We start from the raw sequence: 16331 nt of genomic DNA, 5'->3' as shown, positions 1-16331 counted from the left end.
TGGGTAATTTAAAACTCTCCAGATATCCAAAATTTGTTTACCTATTTTTAACATGCTGAAATGAAGTTTGAAAAAAACTGTCCAGTTTCAAAGCCCAATTCTTCACTGTCAGGCTCTGTGATGTCTCTCTTTTTTAAATGGTCTCTTAATATAAATAAATAATAGGCATATTGTAAGGAGGTAAATAACTGAGGAAAGAGGCTACCGAATAGTAAATATGTTAAAAGCTTCACAGCTAAAAGAGCCTGGTATTAGGTCAGCAAAAGATAGATCCATCTTACAGTGAAGAAAAAAAATCCAAAAATAGGCCCCAGTATGTCTGAGAATTTAGGAAAAAAACAAATTGCATCCTACCTGTCTCCTCTCTGCCCATCATGTTAAACACAGTGTTGTTATTGAATTACATTCAGATTGCTCAAGATTTAAATGTAAAAAGTAGAACTACATTTAAAGTGTAGCTGAAAGAAATTTTAGATGAATATTTCTATCATCTTTGGTGGAGAAGAGCTTCCTATGCAGAGAATCAAAAGTAGAAGTCGTAAGGGAATATATTGATGAAATTTGACTACTAAAAAGAGTAAAATTGGTCTAAATCTAAGCATGCATGAGTGCTGAGTCACTTCAGTCGTGTCCAACTCTGTGCGACCCCATGGACTGTAGCCTGCCAGGCTTCTCTGCCCATGGGATTCTCCAAAATCTGAGCATACAAAGTCTTATATAAATAATCCTGAGACCTCATCTTAAAAAGAAAAATAGTCTCATTCTGGAACCTTGAATAGACTCACTTGAAAAATATAAATTAAAAAAAAAAAATCAAGTGAAAACTGATGATCTATCACTGATTAAATATCTACAAAGTGGCTACAGTACTGGGATGAACTTTACCAGGCCAGATTAGTCCAGTATGCAGAGAAGATCATATTTCTATAAGAGGAAAAACCTGCCAGAAGCTTTAATTCCTCACAAAACCTCAGACCACATACAGCCATTAGCCAGAGTAAGCATGACGAGAGAACAAGCATCAGAATTGTCAGTAAATTCTGCAAAGCTGAAATCTAAGCCATCAGTTTCAGTAATTCCCAGAAATAATGGCCAAATCTAAACATTGTGTAGTTTTGTGACTTTTGCAGTTGAGCCAGTGCAAAGGTTTTAGGAATTTAAAAAATCATATAATTGATGTCTCATACATAGACACCTTTATATCTAGCTAGCTTTTAAAAGTACTCATTTGGCCTAAGTGAAATACCATCAAGGAATTTAGGATGGAAAAACTGCCTAGAGATCAAGGTCAAGGGAAAGTCCTAAATAGCTTCTAAGAAACTTGCAACACCCTAAACAAATATAATCTGGTAATTCTGTCTCACTGGCTGACCTCAGTGCATGGATAAGGCCAGCTGTAAGCAGCTGAAGGGGTGTTTAACTCTGTCCAGAACCTACATCCTAATTGCAAGTTTGCAGTTTAATTTGCAGTGACCTCAAGTAATAGGGCACTTCCATGTGGAAATGGGGCTCATGAAGAGCATTGTAGGATGGACTGGAGTTGAGGCGCTCCCTGAAAACTAACCTCGGGGCTGTTATTCTCATCTGAGCCGCTAGTGGCAAGTTGAGTTGGCTCATTTGGAGCTGATATTATATCCTTACCAAGGACCCCTTACAGAGGCCTCTGAACTCCTCACAAAGAGGCTGTGCCTCAGAGTGTCATAAAGAGAAGGGAAAATGACCCAGGTATCTCAGACTGAAGAAAGATACCACTTTTGCTTCAAACTCTTCAATAACAGGGGCTCCACAGTAAGAGTATTTGAGAGTGGAGAGCAAACTGTCCTGGAATGATCAGTACAGTCTCTCTCATCTCTTTGCTTGGCATGAGAATACACAAGCTATTTACATTGAATTAGGTTAAAAAAAAAAGAAAGCCGAAGATAATTCTGAGACTGTTATTTTATGTTGGCAGGTCATATTAGAGCTTGCTAAGAAAACTTCTTTAGCAGAAACAGAGTCACAGATACAGAAAATAAACTTGTGGTTTCAAAGGGGAGACAGAAGTGGGCAGGGGCAAATTAGGGGTGTGGGATTAACTAATTATTATGTATAAAACAGATAAACAACAAAGACATATAGTGTAACACAGGGAATTATAGCCATTATCTTGTGAATTACTCACAATGGAATATAAGCTACAAAAATCCTGACTCACTGTGCTATGTACCTAAAATTAATATAATATAATAAATCAACTATACTTTAATAAAAAGAAAAATCTGCTTTATGATTGCTCTGGATATTGTAGGCGAAGCCTGTCTAAGAAATGATTAATAGAAGTCTGTAACTGAGAGCTCCTCGTGTCTGTGAAGGGGAAGGAGAGAACTCATGGACAAATGGTGTAAAATTGGGTATTTTATCCTTAGCCATGGGGCACAAAGTGCCTTTTCCCCTCTGTGGAGGGATTGTGAAATGCAACATAGAACTGTAAACTGGGCTGGTTGGGAGGGTCCATCTTTCCTAGACCAGGGCCAACAACACCTTTGGGAGCTAGAAAGGAGCAGGATCATGACCTCGCTGGTACCAAAAACATGAGTTTGTTTTAGGTTCTTTTCTCATATATAAGACAGCAGCATCCCGCAGTAGCTGAAGAAAGGAAAATTCAACTCCACTTCTGGCTGTTAGATCTGAGAATTAGACCTGGCTATTTGGTGTGGCACAGACTCATTGAAAGAAGTATCATGATTTGGTGCATGTTATTTTGTTCGGACACTTTACTGTGACCTTCTCTTTCTCTCATCCCCTTACACTTGTCCTCTCACAACAGGTGTGGAAGACATCGTGGCAATAATGATTCCTGAGCCCAAAGGGAGGGAGATAGTAAGCCTGCTGGAGAGAAACATCACTGTGACAATGTACATCACCATTGGGACCCGGAACTTGCAGAAATACGTGAGCCGTACCTCGGTTGTGTTTGTATCCATCTCCTTCATCGTCCTCATGATCATTTCCCTTGCCTGGCTGGTCTTCTATTATATCCAGAGGTTTCGATATGCAAATGCCAGGGACAGGAACCAGGTGAGTAGCAGAAAGTTATAAAAGAAAAAACTTAAAAAATTATTACCAAAGTAAGACTTTATTGTATAAACTTTGGAGCTCACAGAAAATACCATGACCAAAACCAGACGTACCTACGATGCCCCTACTCAAGATAAACACTGTTAACATTTGCTGCAGAAGTTTTCAGATCTTTTCCAAGTATACATATTTTAATGTCTTGCTAACATTGTTCTGTAACATGGAGATACTTTGTCCCACATTCCTGTTGCTTATTTGTGGGACAGTTATTTACTGTTTAGACAGTGGCTCAGTTGGTGAAGAATCAACCTACAATGCAGGAGACTGGGGTTCGATCCCTGAGTTGGGAAGATCCCCTGGAGAAGGAAATGGCAACCCACTCCAGTATTCTTGCCTGGGAAATCCCATGGACAGAGGAGCCTGGCTGGCTGTAGTCCATGGGGTTGCAAGAATCAGACATGACTTGGCAACTAAACCACCAGACACAAAATAAAGGGGGGGAAGAGGACAGGAGCTAAGATTATGCCAATTGTATCAACATAATGTGGAAAGAGCCAGAATTTCCTCCTTGAGAACAGAAAGAAACAAAACTAGATAAATAAAAATATTTTGAAAGCAATAAATTTTGGAACAGGTAAAGCATACTCTTAGTATAAAATGCAAAAGGTATAACCCAGGTCTCCCTCATTGCAGGCAGATTTCTTTGATATTTGAGCTGCCTGAGAAGCCGGACATGGTATACAATGAAAAGTATTTACATTCCCATGTCTGTCCCTCAGTTATGCAGTTTTTCTCTCTGGAATATCTTCTCACACAAGGAATCTTATGTGCTTACAAACACCTGTGTGTGTGTATATGTGTGTGTGTTTAAACAAATAAGAGCACATATAAATCTGTACCAATATTTCTCACTTCATCCTAGAGATTAATTCCTATCAACCCTCAATCCAAGCTGTCTTCTCATTTCTGATGACTGTATAGGCAGACCTTGGAGATACTGTGGGTTTGATCCCTGACTGCTGCAATGAAGCAAGTATCTCAGTAAAGCAAGTCGACAGGAATTTTTTGGTTTCCCAATGCACATAAAATTATGTTTATGCTATACTGTAGTCATAACATTATATCCAAAAAAGTGTATGTACCTTAATTTTAAATACTGCCTAAAATGCTAACCATTATCTGAATCTTCAGCACATCATAATCTTTTTGCAATAATAACATCAAAGATTACCGACCACATAACACCATGACAAATATAGTAATAATAAACTCTTGCAGTATTGTGAGAATTTCCAAAATATAACCCAGAGATACAAAGAGCAAATGCTGTTAGAAAAATGGCACTGATAGACTTGCTCAATGCAGGGTTGCCACAAGCCCTCAATTTATAAAATACACAATATCTGTGAAGCACAGTAAAATGAGATATGCCTGTATAATGTTTTATTTTCTGCATATACTATGTTTATTTAGCCAGCTCCTATCAATGAATGTGTTTTCCCTTACCAAAAAACAAAATGAAGTGCACACACACACAAACATGCATGTGACACAGCCCATTTGTGAGTATATCTGTATGGTAAATTCTGGAAGTTTTATAGCTAGGGCAATGGTAGGTGTATTTTAAACTATAATGTGCTGTGCTTAGCCGCTCAGTCATGTCCGACTCTTTGCGACCCCACGGACTGTAGCCCACCAGGCTCCTCTGTCCATGGCATTCTCCAAGCAAGAATACTGGACTGGGTTGCCATTCCCTTCTCCAGGGGATCTTCCCAACCCAGGGATCAAATCCAGGTCTCCCACATTGTAGGAGCATTCTTTACCGTCTGAGCCACCAGGAAAGCCTTCAAACTATTTAGATACTGCCAAATTGTCTGCCAGAAAGCTTGAACCCATTTATACGTGAACCAGCAATATAGTAATACTGATACTAATATAGACAACATTCGTGCAGTAGTATGTTAGCACTGCTTATACTAACATGTGGGGCTTCCCTGGTGGCTCAGTGATGAAGAGTCCGCCTGCCAATGAGGGAGACGCGGGTTTGATCCCAGGGCCAGGAAGATCCCCTGGAGCAGGTAATGGCAAGCCATTTCCGTATTCTTGCCTGAAAAATCCCCTGGCCAAGGAGCCTGGTGAGCTATAGTGCATGGGGTCACAAAGAGTCGGACACGACTTAGGGACTAAACAACAAATACGAACACATACAACGATATACTAATAACAAACACTGTTTCCAGTATCCTCACCATATAAATGTTACGGCTTTTTTCATTGTTTGTGATTTAATAAGATAAAAATGGTATCACATGTTTCTGATCCAAGTTCCATTAAATAGAAAAAGTTAGTTTTTCTCCAATGAAGTATCTGCTTATATTATTAGACCGCTTTTCGGTTGAGTTGTTGGTCACATTGACTGATGTACAAGCTCTTTACTGGTCAGAGTAGTCAACTTTGGGACTGCTACAGATTCCATGTTTTCCCTCTAAACTTATCATTGTCTCTGATGTATCTTTGGGGTTTGGGGCCATGCAGAAATTTGGGGGTATTACATAACTGAATCTACTGATTTTTTTATAGCTCCCAAGTTTTGTGTAATAAGATCTTCCATAGTCCAAGATTATAGAAAAACAGTATCTCATCCACTGCTTTTTTTTTTTCACTTTCACAATTAAAACTCTAATCTGCAGAGAACTTATTTTGATTTAAAGAATCAAGTATAGAGCCAACATTATTTTTTTTTTCAGATTGCCTACTGGTTTTTGTAACTGGTGTTTATTGAATAATTAATCTTTTCCTTCTCATATGCAGAACCTCTCCCATTTAGCATATATTAAAGCTCCATATGTATTTGATTCTGTTTCTATGCTCTATAAAATGTAGCTTTAATCTGTGTCTTCACATTCTGATACCATACTATTTTGAATATTTTAGCACCATAATATGCCTCATATCTGTTCATGCTAATCTTCTTTTATTGCTCTGTCTTCATTTTTTTCATGTGTATCTTTATATGAAGTTAGAATCACTTTAAGCTGGTTTTTTAATTTATAGAATAATTTAGAAGGAATCTATAACCTAATGATGTTGAATCTTCCTATCTAAGAATGATATATGTTTTCCCTTTATTCAACTATTCTTTTTATTCCCTAATAGCATTTTAAATATCCTCATTTAATCTTGCACATAAGAAATGTTTATTCCTAGTTCAGTGTGTTGCAATTATAAATGAAACCTTTTTAATATGGGAAGGATTTTGATTTTTTTTATTTTGCACATTATTATAATTTAGTAATTTATGTATTCAATAATTTATTATTTAAAATTTATTATCTTAATATTAACAGTGATATTATGTAGTATATATTAAATACGGGCATGTTATATGAGCTCTCTGTATATTTACATACATAATCTTCTTAGTAACCTTATAGTGGATAATTTTATTGTCCCCATTTTACAGAGAAGGAAATAGAAAGTTTAAATAAATAGCCCAAGGTCACACAGCTAGTTATTGTTTAATAGACAGCAAATGAACCAATATCACAGCTTCAGAACATATGCCCTTAACCAGTACATTATAGTGTTTGTAATTGTTTGAATTAGTTTACCAGAATTACACTAATAATATGGAGTCAATTGATCATTTATTACTTCAAATTTTCAACCTTTTTTCTTCTGTTGTCTGGCTTCACTGACTTGTGCCTCTAGAGCCAACTAAAGTAGTAGTGGTAATAGTGAGCATACTACTCTTCATTCAGTATTTATGGGGGCATTCTGAATTTAATGGATTGTTTTTATCATTTCTCAATTTTATTCTTTCCCCATGCAGTCTTCTAGGTTGAGATATATATTTAACATGTTATGTAAATGTAAACATAATCCTCTTTCATTCAGAGTTTTAATCAGGAATGTATTTCTAATTTTAACAAATGCCTTTCTACAGCGATAGTTCTGACTTTTCCCTTTTGATCTTTTAATATTAATTGTAGTTTAAATGAATGGATTTCCCAATATTGAGCCGTCTTGAATTTCCAGCACATAGCTAATCTTCTAATGTGTGCTGAATTGTTTTGTGCATACCTTATTTAGTACATTATTTACCTGTTACCTTGATATTCACATGTGGAATTTGCCTGCAGTTTACTTTTTAAATGTGTATTTATTTATGAGACTGCTGGGTCTTCGTTGCTTTGTGCAGACTTTCTCTAGTTGCAGTTAGCTGGGCGCCCCTCTGTTGCAGCACTCTCACTGCAGGCTTCTCATTGTGGTGGCTTGTCTTGTTGTGGAGCACAGCTCTAGGTGCACCGGCTTCAGTAGTTGCAGCAGGCAAGCTCAATGGTTGCAACTCATGGGCTCTAGAGCACTGGCTCAGTATTTGTGATGTCCAGGCTTAGTTGCTTTGTGGCATAAGGAATCTTTCCAGACCAGGGATCGAACCCATGTACCCTGCCTTGGCAGGCTGATTCTTATCCACTGCGCCACCAGAGAAGTCACAGTTTACATTTTATCATGTTTAGGCAATAGTGCTACTAATTTTATAAGAAGAATTTGGAAATTTTGCTCCATTTTCTGTAGTTGGGTTGTAGTGTCCAACATGGCAGTCGCTAACCATGTGTGACTATTTAAATTTAAATTAATTGTAATAAAATTAAATTTAAATTTGTGTTCCTCAGTCATACTAGCTACATTTCCAGTGGCTTCTGGATGGCAGGGCATAGATAGGACATTTTCATCATCATGGAAAGTCCTGTAGGATGGTCTAATTCTAGAACATTTTAAAGAGTGCTAGAATTAGCTGATCCTTAATGTATTATAGGGCTTCCCTGATAGTTGGTAAAGAATCTGCCTGCAATGCAGGAGACCCCGGTTCAATTCCTGGGTTGGGAAGATCCCCTAGAGAAGGGATAGGCTACTCACTCCAGTATTCTTGGGCTTCCCTTGTGGCTCAACTGATAAAGAATCCACCTGCAATGCGGGAGACCTGGGTTCGATCCATGGGTTGGGAAGATCCCCTGGAGAAGGGATAGACTACCCACTCCAATATTCTTGGGCTTCCCTTGTGGTTCAACTGGTAAAGAATCCACCTGCAATGCAGGAGACCCGGGTTCGATCCATGGCTTGGGAAGGTCCAACTGGAGAAGGGAAAAACTATCCACTCCAGTATTCTGGCCTGGAGAATTCCATAAACTGGAATGTGACCCCATAGGCCATGGGGTCACAAAGAGTCGGACACAACTGAGCGACTTTTACTTCACTAACGTGTTTTAGATTTTTTGATAAGCCAATAAATTCAAAGTTGTTTTAGGAGGACAGCTCTTTGACTTTCTATTTATTTTATGAAAACTCATCTGTTTAAATTTTCTATAGAACCTGGAACAATTTTTTAAACATTTTTATTGCTTTTTCTGGCTCTCAAAATGATGCATATTTGTTCTAAAAATTTTGGCAATCAGAAAAATAGTAAAAGAAAATAAATCACCCATCACCCGACTGACTTGTTAACAATTACAAACATTACCTTCCAGACTTTTAATTCCATATGTATACATATATCAGTAAATTGTTGTCATGTGTGTGTTATGTATGCTTGAGATACAGATACACATGTTAGACATTTAAATTTGTGTGTTTTTTTTTAATTAAATGATGAGCATTTCCTCCATCATTAAGTGATATCTAAAACACGATTTTGAGTAGCTACATAGTAGTCAGGTTCTACCACTTAACAAAAGTGAGCAAGTTACTTTATGCTTTAGTTTTCTAAACTAAACAGGAATATGCTTTCTTTTTTTAGTTATAGTGAGGATTAAATGGCTTAATGTGTCTTATATTTTAATGTCCCTGAGCATAATTACTCACTTACAGAGCTCTCAATGAATGGTATCATTATTACCATCATATAAATTCCATAACCATTACATACAGTTCCAACTTTGATACTTTTACTAAATATTCTTGAATTTAAGTGGATGCATTACCAGTTAGACACAAGGCAGTGAAACTAGATATGGAACAAAAAATAAGTTCAGTTCCCACTGGTTCCTAAAGGTTACATTTGAAGAACCAGTACAAATATAAATCAGTTATCACAAAGATACTTACCAGCTGATCCAACAATGATAAGATGGTATGCCTATCTTTTTGAGTCTGGAGATAATCCAAGCAGTCTTTGGGAAGTTGAGGCAAGGATGGAACATTTAGTCTTGAATTAGTTGAGTAACTGTTTCCTATGCTAGCTCTCTTTGTGCAGGTAGGTATAGATCGCATTTCTATCTTGACATGTGCACACTCTGTGACATATGTGAAAAGTAAATTAGAATGGAAGGCATGAAGTGGATGAGGTTTAAGTTTTCACTCTGCTCCCTTTTTATTAGCTTTCCTTGAATTACAGGATGTTACCTTTGGTTCACTCTGTGAATTTGGATCATGCTGAAAGCACTATTTCTTGATCAAAATAGACATCATACTTTAGCCCTTTTATGAATGAAATAAGGATCTTTAATTTCCCTTAGACAAATATTTCTCTTTTGATGGGGAGTGCTTCATTCCAGTCAACAGAAAGTTGTAGCTATATAATCTATAGCTTTAGTAAGCATCAGGTAAACTGAAGTCATTTATTTTTATTGACGCATTATTGGCCCTTCCAGAAGGAGTAACTCTCAGGTTAGATGCTGACTCACAGTCTAAAATGGACTATCAAAGGCATTAATGTTACATGGGTGAAGTATCTAGCCATTCCGGTATGTAATTGAGAGACTGAACTTGGATTAGCCAGCAGCACACCTCAGTCTCTGCCCAGCTTGGTGCAGGTCACACTTAGAGGAAAGTCACCATCATCTTACATGATCGTTAGCCCTTTCAGATCATTTCAGTGCTGCTTCCCGTGGAGTAAGATTTGCTAGATGTTCTTTATGGTAGTAATGTCACTGCAGCGTCTTTAAGATGAGAACGTGGAGGATTAGGGCCGCGACTTAAACCGGAGAGGGAAACTTGACTGGTGTGGCATGTTTCCTAAAGAAGCTGTACCAAGATGGTTAGTGTGTGGTGATAGTTAAAGACACAGCTTTGTAGTCAGATGGGTCTCGACTGCAGTCTTTGCTCTGGCAGTTTCTAGTGGTGTGATCTTGTTTGGGTCGTTACCTCTCTGTGCCTAGATTTCCTCACATGTAAACTGGGAATGACCATAGGACATCCCCACAGGCTTGATGCAAGGACCCAATGGAAAAAAATGCATGTCGGTTATCAGAGAGTTGTTAACAAGATTGCATTTTTTGGAATACAAAAAGGTTTATTGCAGGGCCGGTTAAGGAGAATGGGTGGCTGGCTCATGCTCAAAAAACCCCAGCCTGGGTTGTCTTTAATGGGTAAAGCATCTCTTAGAAAATAGTATTTCCCTCCCAAATTTAAATAGGTAAGTTCTTACATAACTCACATATACTTAAGTCTGGATAGGGGCTGTGTGTCCCAGGTGACACAGTTTGAAATAAAATGGAGTTATTTTTCCAGAGTTATGGGGAAAGGAGGACATATCAATAGACTACAGAGAAAAAAAACCTGGCATTCTTGGAAAATACCTTCCCATGCAACAGTGTGTTTTAATTCACAATAACAGTGTGCACACTGTTTTTAGAAAAAGGCAAAAATAAAAGTGTTCATTTAAAAGTAAGTGTTCACCACCCCCGCTTCAGACTCTTTGTCAACTTCCCTCCCTCTAGCTCTCCCCAGAGGAAACAAGCCTTAGCACTTCCATTTCTATGCTTCCAGAAGTTTCTGTGTCTATAAATAAGAAAAGTTCCTTTCCACATTTATTATTATACATACACAAGGACTCTGCCTTCACATGGCAATACATTATAGTGGCATCAACAGGAAATACACTTGAACACAGATATGAGCCCACTTGGAGGACTGTGCAGGAATCAGGATAACAGGTGATGGGTTTGGACTGGAGTGAGCGAGATGGAGAAGCCAGATGGGCATCAAATTAGGGCAATATTTTGAAATTTTGTGGATTTGACGTAGCATATAAGCCAGCTATCCTAGTTTATACCTGCTATCCTAGCTTTGTGCTTCCCAGGTGGCACTAGTCATAAAGATCCCACTTGCCACTGCAGGATACGGAAGAGACAAAGGTTCAGTCCCTGGGTGGGGAAGATGCCCTGGAGGAGGACATGGCAACCACTCCAGTATTCTTGCCTGGAGAATCCCACGGACAGAGAGCCTAGTGAGCGGCAGTCCATGGGGTTGCAAAGAGTCAGACAGGACTGAAGCGACTTGGCACACAGGTGCATACTAACCTAATTATTAATAACCCCCCCATTTTCTTCTCACAAGTGTTCCAGTTTAGATAATAATCATATGGTTATCTTATGTGTGAGGGAAACAGAAGAATCAAGGGTGCAATTAGGTCAGTTCCTGCAACATTAACTGAAATAGCAAAAAGCAGAAAAAGAGGTCCAGAGGGGCCAGAGAAACCAGAAACGGGGTATGGAGATAATAAACTGCAGAAGCCAACACAACATTGTAAATCAACTATACTTTAATTTTTAAAAGCAAGCAGATACTAAATAAACGTAAGAAAGAAGCCTATTAGATGGAGATGCCTGGTAGGTATTTGATATACAAGCTGAGAATTTGGGAGAGAAGAGTTGGAGGTGGCGTTTTAAGAGTTATCTGTGTAGAGATGCCATTTAAATGGTCAGGACAGGGTGAGTGCCTCCTGGAAATGGGCAGGCCAGAGAAGAGGCCTGAAGACAGCTGGGTATACACTTGCGCCCCAGTCTTTCTCCCTCCATCATATTACTTTATGTATTATTTTCTTCCCAGTTCTTGTCACTGTTTGAAACCATTTCCTCCTTGCCCTGTACCTTCCCCTGCCCTGCAGGCTCTCTTACGGAATTGAAGCAAGGGTGCTGGTTAGCAGAGACCACGTCCAACCTCATGCTCCCTCTGGATCCAGTTCTCCGTGGCTCAGGGTCACTGCTCTGCTGTGGCTTTCAGTCATATCGCTTATCTTTGATGAAGCTCTGTCCTCTTTTCTCCGGGGCCAGGCTGCTTGGGGACCTTGCCGTCAGCCAGCCTGAGGATGCCTGAGTCCAGCGTCTGTTCCAGGCTCCCTATCCACAGAGCTCACTCACTCCTGTACTCCATTCCTGAACAAGCCCTCTGGCCCGGGAGAGCCCATGAAAGCGCCCCAAGAGGGTTAGGTTACAGGTTGGCTCGAAGCACACACGGGACCCTTAGGTGGGCTGCTTTTCATACTGTCACATTCCAGCCAACAGAGTCTCAGCTCCGACCAAGCCCAGAGTTCTCTGCTACATAATCAAACATAGACCCAGACATAAATGGGACCCTCTCAGACAGCTAAGTGAGGATCTAGGATACTACCAAGGCTGATGTGTTAGGAGCTGGAACCATGTAAGGATGAATAGTGTTTGCTGTCTAACTCTGGTTTTAGAGCAAAGTAGAATCAGAGACTTGGGCAGGGCAGGGTCAGGAGACAGGAGGATAGTCCAGTGTAGGGAGAGCTTAGCAATCTTGGGAGTCAGGAACTGGATCTAAATCACAGATACAGGAACAGTGGTCCAGCCAGCCAGGCAGAACCAGGTGAGGGGAAGTGAGGAAATGGTGCGGAGGCACAAGAAGCCTTTTCCGTCACGCCTATAAAGTGTGCAAACACTCGAGTAAAGGTGGCATGATGGTGTGGGAAGGGGAGATGCAGCCCACCGCCCACTCTCCGCATGGAGAACCCCAGTAACAGTTTGAAAGGTCTTATATCATTAAAAAAAAAATCTGCTTACTGTTTAACACATGCCAAGGCGACTCTTAAATGCTAGGCCTGTCTCTCCTCACAAGTCCTCTTGATGGCCCTGGATCGGCACTTTAAGGAAGTAGCACCCTGATGTCACCAGGGTGGACTCATAGCTGCATTGCCCAGATACCTCTCAGATCAGCCCTGAGAGCCCGCGTTCCCACAAGGGCTGCAGATGAGAAACCACACGTATAAGGACTGGAGGCATCAGATACCTGGCCATTCCACTCATCTGTTTGAGAACTGACTGCCTGATATCAGGATCATAGTTTCTATTTTTAGTTTATATTGGAGTATAGTTGATTAACAATGTTGTGTTGGTTGTAGGTGTACAGCCACATGGTTCAGTTATCTGTTCTTTTTCAAGATCCTTTCCCATTTAGGTTATTACACAATATCGAACAGAGTTCCTGGTGCTATATGGTAGGTCCTTGTTGGTTATCCGTTTTATTTTTAAAAAACTTTTTATTATAATGTTGTGATAGTTTCAGGGGAACAGAGAAGGGACTCGGCCATACGTATACATGATCCATTCTCCCCCAAACTCCCCTCCCACCCAGGCTGCCACATAACCCTGAGCAGAGTTCCCTGTGCTATACTTAGGGCCTTGCTGATTATCCATTTTAAATATAGCAGCGTGTCTATGTCAAGCCCAAACTCCCAATCATAGTTTTTAGAATTTTAAGGGGACACTAGATGTAATGAATTTGAGAGAGAGCGATGTTAAGTGATTTTCTTTTCCCCAAGGACACACAAGCAGGTTTTTTTTTGTTGTTTTTTTTTTTAATTATTATTATTTTTTTTTTGTCATACATTGATATGAATCAGCCATAGATTTACACATATTCCCCATCCCGATCCCCCCTCCCACCTCCCTCTCCACCCGATCCCTCCGGGTCTTCCCAGTGCACCAGGTCCGAGCACTTGTCTCATGCATCCCACCTGGGCTGGTGATCTGTTTCACCATAGATAGTATACATGCTGTTCTTTTGAAATATCCCACCCTCACATTCTCCCACAGAGTTCAAAAGTCTGTTCTGCAGGTTTTTTATTTCAAGGCAAGGCGGCTTCCCATGACCAAGCTCCCTCCGCAGTATAGGTCCTGAGGAGCCCTGACCCCCGAGGAGGATCACCGGCCTCTCTGTCAGTCACAGCAGGAACATGAGGAACGCCCGACCATGCTTCTATGTGAAGATTGGCTCTTTGGGGCTTTGGAAATAAAGATTAGTTGCTAAGCCCTTTGTCATATCTATTTTGAGATTCTCCACCTCGGGGAGCTTCACAGAGGATGCTAAGGGTTCTTCTTCATTCTACCAGCTAATGACCTCTGTGTCCGGGGACCTCTTTTTGAACCTTGAGCTGGGGAGCCAGATCCGATACTCTTGATCCTGAGCACCAGTCTGCACCATGGGCCGCCCTCCCCTTCCACCAGGATGTTAAGAAGCGCTGGGTACCTCATTTCTCAGGTGTGCCACTTTGGCTGCTATCCACTAATTCTTAACCTAATAGAAACCCTGAGTGCTGTGTGCTAAGTTGCTTCAGGCATGTCCGACTCTTTTGCAACCCTGTGGACTGTAGCCTGCTGAGCTCCTCTGTCCATGTGATTCTCCAGGCAAGAATGCTGGAGTGGGTTGCCATGCCCTCCTCCAAGGAATCTTCCAGACCCAGGGATGGAACCCAAGTCTCTTATGTCTTCTGCATTGGCAGGCAGGTTCTTTACCACTCATACCACCTGAGAAGCCCCTTGTAGAAACCCTTTGGTGGTAAAACAAAGCCAGTGGGCAGCATTCCTGCCAACTTTGTGGCCAGTGAGCCTGCCTTGGGCCGTGTTCCGGGACTTTGTCTCACTGTCTCTGAGGATATCCCACCTCAGACACAAGAACTGGATCTGCATTCTGAGAACCAAGGGACTCCTAGTAGATAGCAGCTTCTTCAGATATGGGCAGATCAGATACACTGAATCAGGTTCTTTTTTATTTTTCATAAGCAGTATTGCCTCTGAGGCCAATCCAAGGAGACCAGACCTGTGTTGTATTGTTTTACCTGAGGTCAGGTGATGGCATTCAGCCAAGCTTTCTTGAAAGAGTTCCCTCTCCCTGAGAATGCCTTCTTCTAGTATTTGCAGGTGCATGGTCCATGTCCATTGGGTTTCTTTTGCACATCTTGGTGCTGAAGTTTTGTTGGAACCAACGAAGTAGTGGAATTTAAAACAAACTTGGACTTCACAGGGAAAGAGAAAGGGGAGGGGATAGAAGTGGGGCAGGTATCTGCCATCAAAGGAGGGTCTGTAGGTGGTGATGCTTCTGTCTCCTAAAGAACAGGAACCAAAATGGTCTCTGATTGATGTTGCACTGGAGGAAGCTCAGAGCCCTCAGGGGACACAGAGCAAGTATTCCTTGAGGTCATTAGCCATTGATTTGCTATGTTTCCATAATTCAGGTCTCAAGGGATCTTTGCCTCCCAGTTCTGTTCTGTATGGATGACAGTGATGAGCTGATAAAGCTGGAAACAGTGTAACTTTACATAGTGAAGGTTACTAATAAGGGGAGCTAAGGCCTAGACTATTTAAGTGACTTGGCCTAAGTCACACAGTGAGTAACAGAAACAGGAGCAAAAGCTGAGTTTCCTAACTCCCAACAATTGCCATTTCCTCTACAACTCTTCCAATAAAAGAGAACCCTGGGACTTCCCTGGTCATCCGGTGGTTAAGAATCCGCATGTCAATGCAGGGGACACAGTTCAATCCCTGATCCAGGAAGATTCCACATGCCGAGGGGCATCTAAGCCCATGCATCGCAACTACTGAAGCCCTTGCACTCTAGAGTCGATGCTCTGCCGCAAGAGCAGCCCCCGCTGGCCACAACTAGAGAAAGCCCATGTGCAGCAATGAAGACCCAGCACAGACAAAATTAAGTAATTAACTTTAAAAAATGGTGATGATTTTACCCTATGGCATGTGTGCATAAGCAACTGTAAGCCATCAGCTTGTGGGGTCACCGTGGCCGCCAAAATAGTCTGCATCTTTTATCTATCTCTCTAGCCAGATGGAGGGGTGATCCACATCACAGAAATTGATTGGACTGGCTGTGCAATGGTCTCTGCCCCATCCAGCAGACCCGGAAGGATCATTATCATGTAGGAGAGCAAGTGAGGAAGTGTCAGAGTCAGCCGTGGCCACGCGAGCCTTCACACGGCTGGGACGATTCTGTTTGTGTCTATGATGTCCTCTCTTCACCTAGAACATGAAAACACCTAGTTATTTTTCTGCTTGGTTAAGGCAGTAATGATAATAATCAATGACTGTAAAATATAGTCAGGGAAAAAAGGCGGGGGGGGGCAGTTACATTACGGAATTAGGGCTTCCCTGATGGCTCAGATGGTAAAGAATCTGCCTGCCATGTGGGACACCTGGATTCGATCCCTAGGTCAGGAAGATCTCCTGGAGAAGGGAATGGCAACC

At 41.0% G+C, this 16331-nt stretch overlaps 1 protein-coding gene across 1 annotated transcript in view; it reads left to right on the top strand.

Moving 5' to 3' along the window:
- The window catches only part of RNF150 (ring finger protein 150), a 268182-nt gene that overhangs the window by 160483 nt on the left and 91368 nt on the right, over positions 1 to 16331 (top strand). The window contains exon 2 of the mRNA XM_061142396.1: positions 2807 to 3057. Within this exon, the coding sequence (XP_060998379.1) occupies positions 2807 to 3057 (251 nt within the window). The remainder of the gene's footprint in view (positions 1 to 2806; positions 3058 to 16331) is intronic.

The sequence above is a fragment of the Dama dama genome, chromosome 5 (assembly GCF_033118175.1).
Source record: "Dama dama isolate Ldn47 chromosome 5, ASM3311817v1, whole genome shotgun sequence".
NCBI classification, from domain to species: Eukaryota; Metazoa; Chordata; class Mammalia; order Artiodactyla; family Cervidae; genus Dama; species Dama dama.
This window is presented reverse-complemented; position numbering and strand designations above follow the sequence as displayed.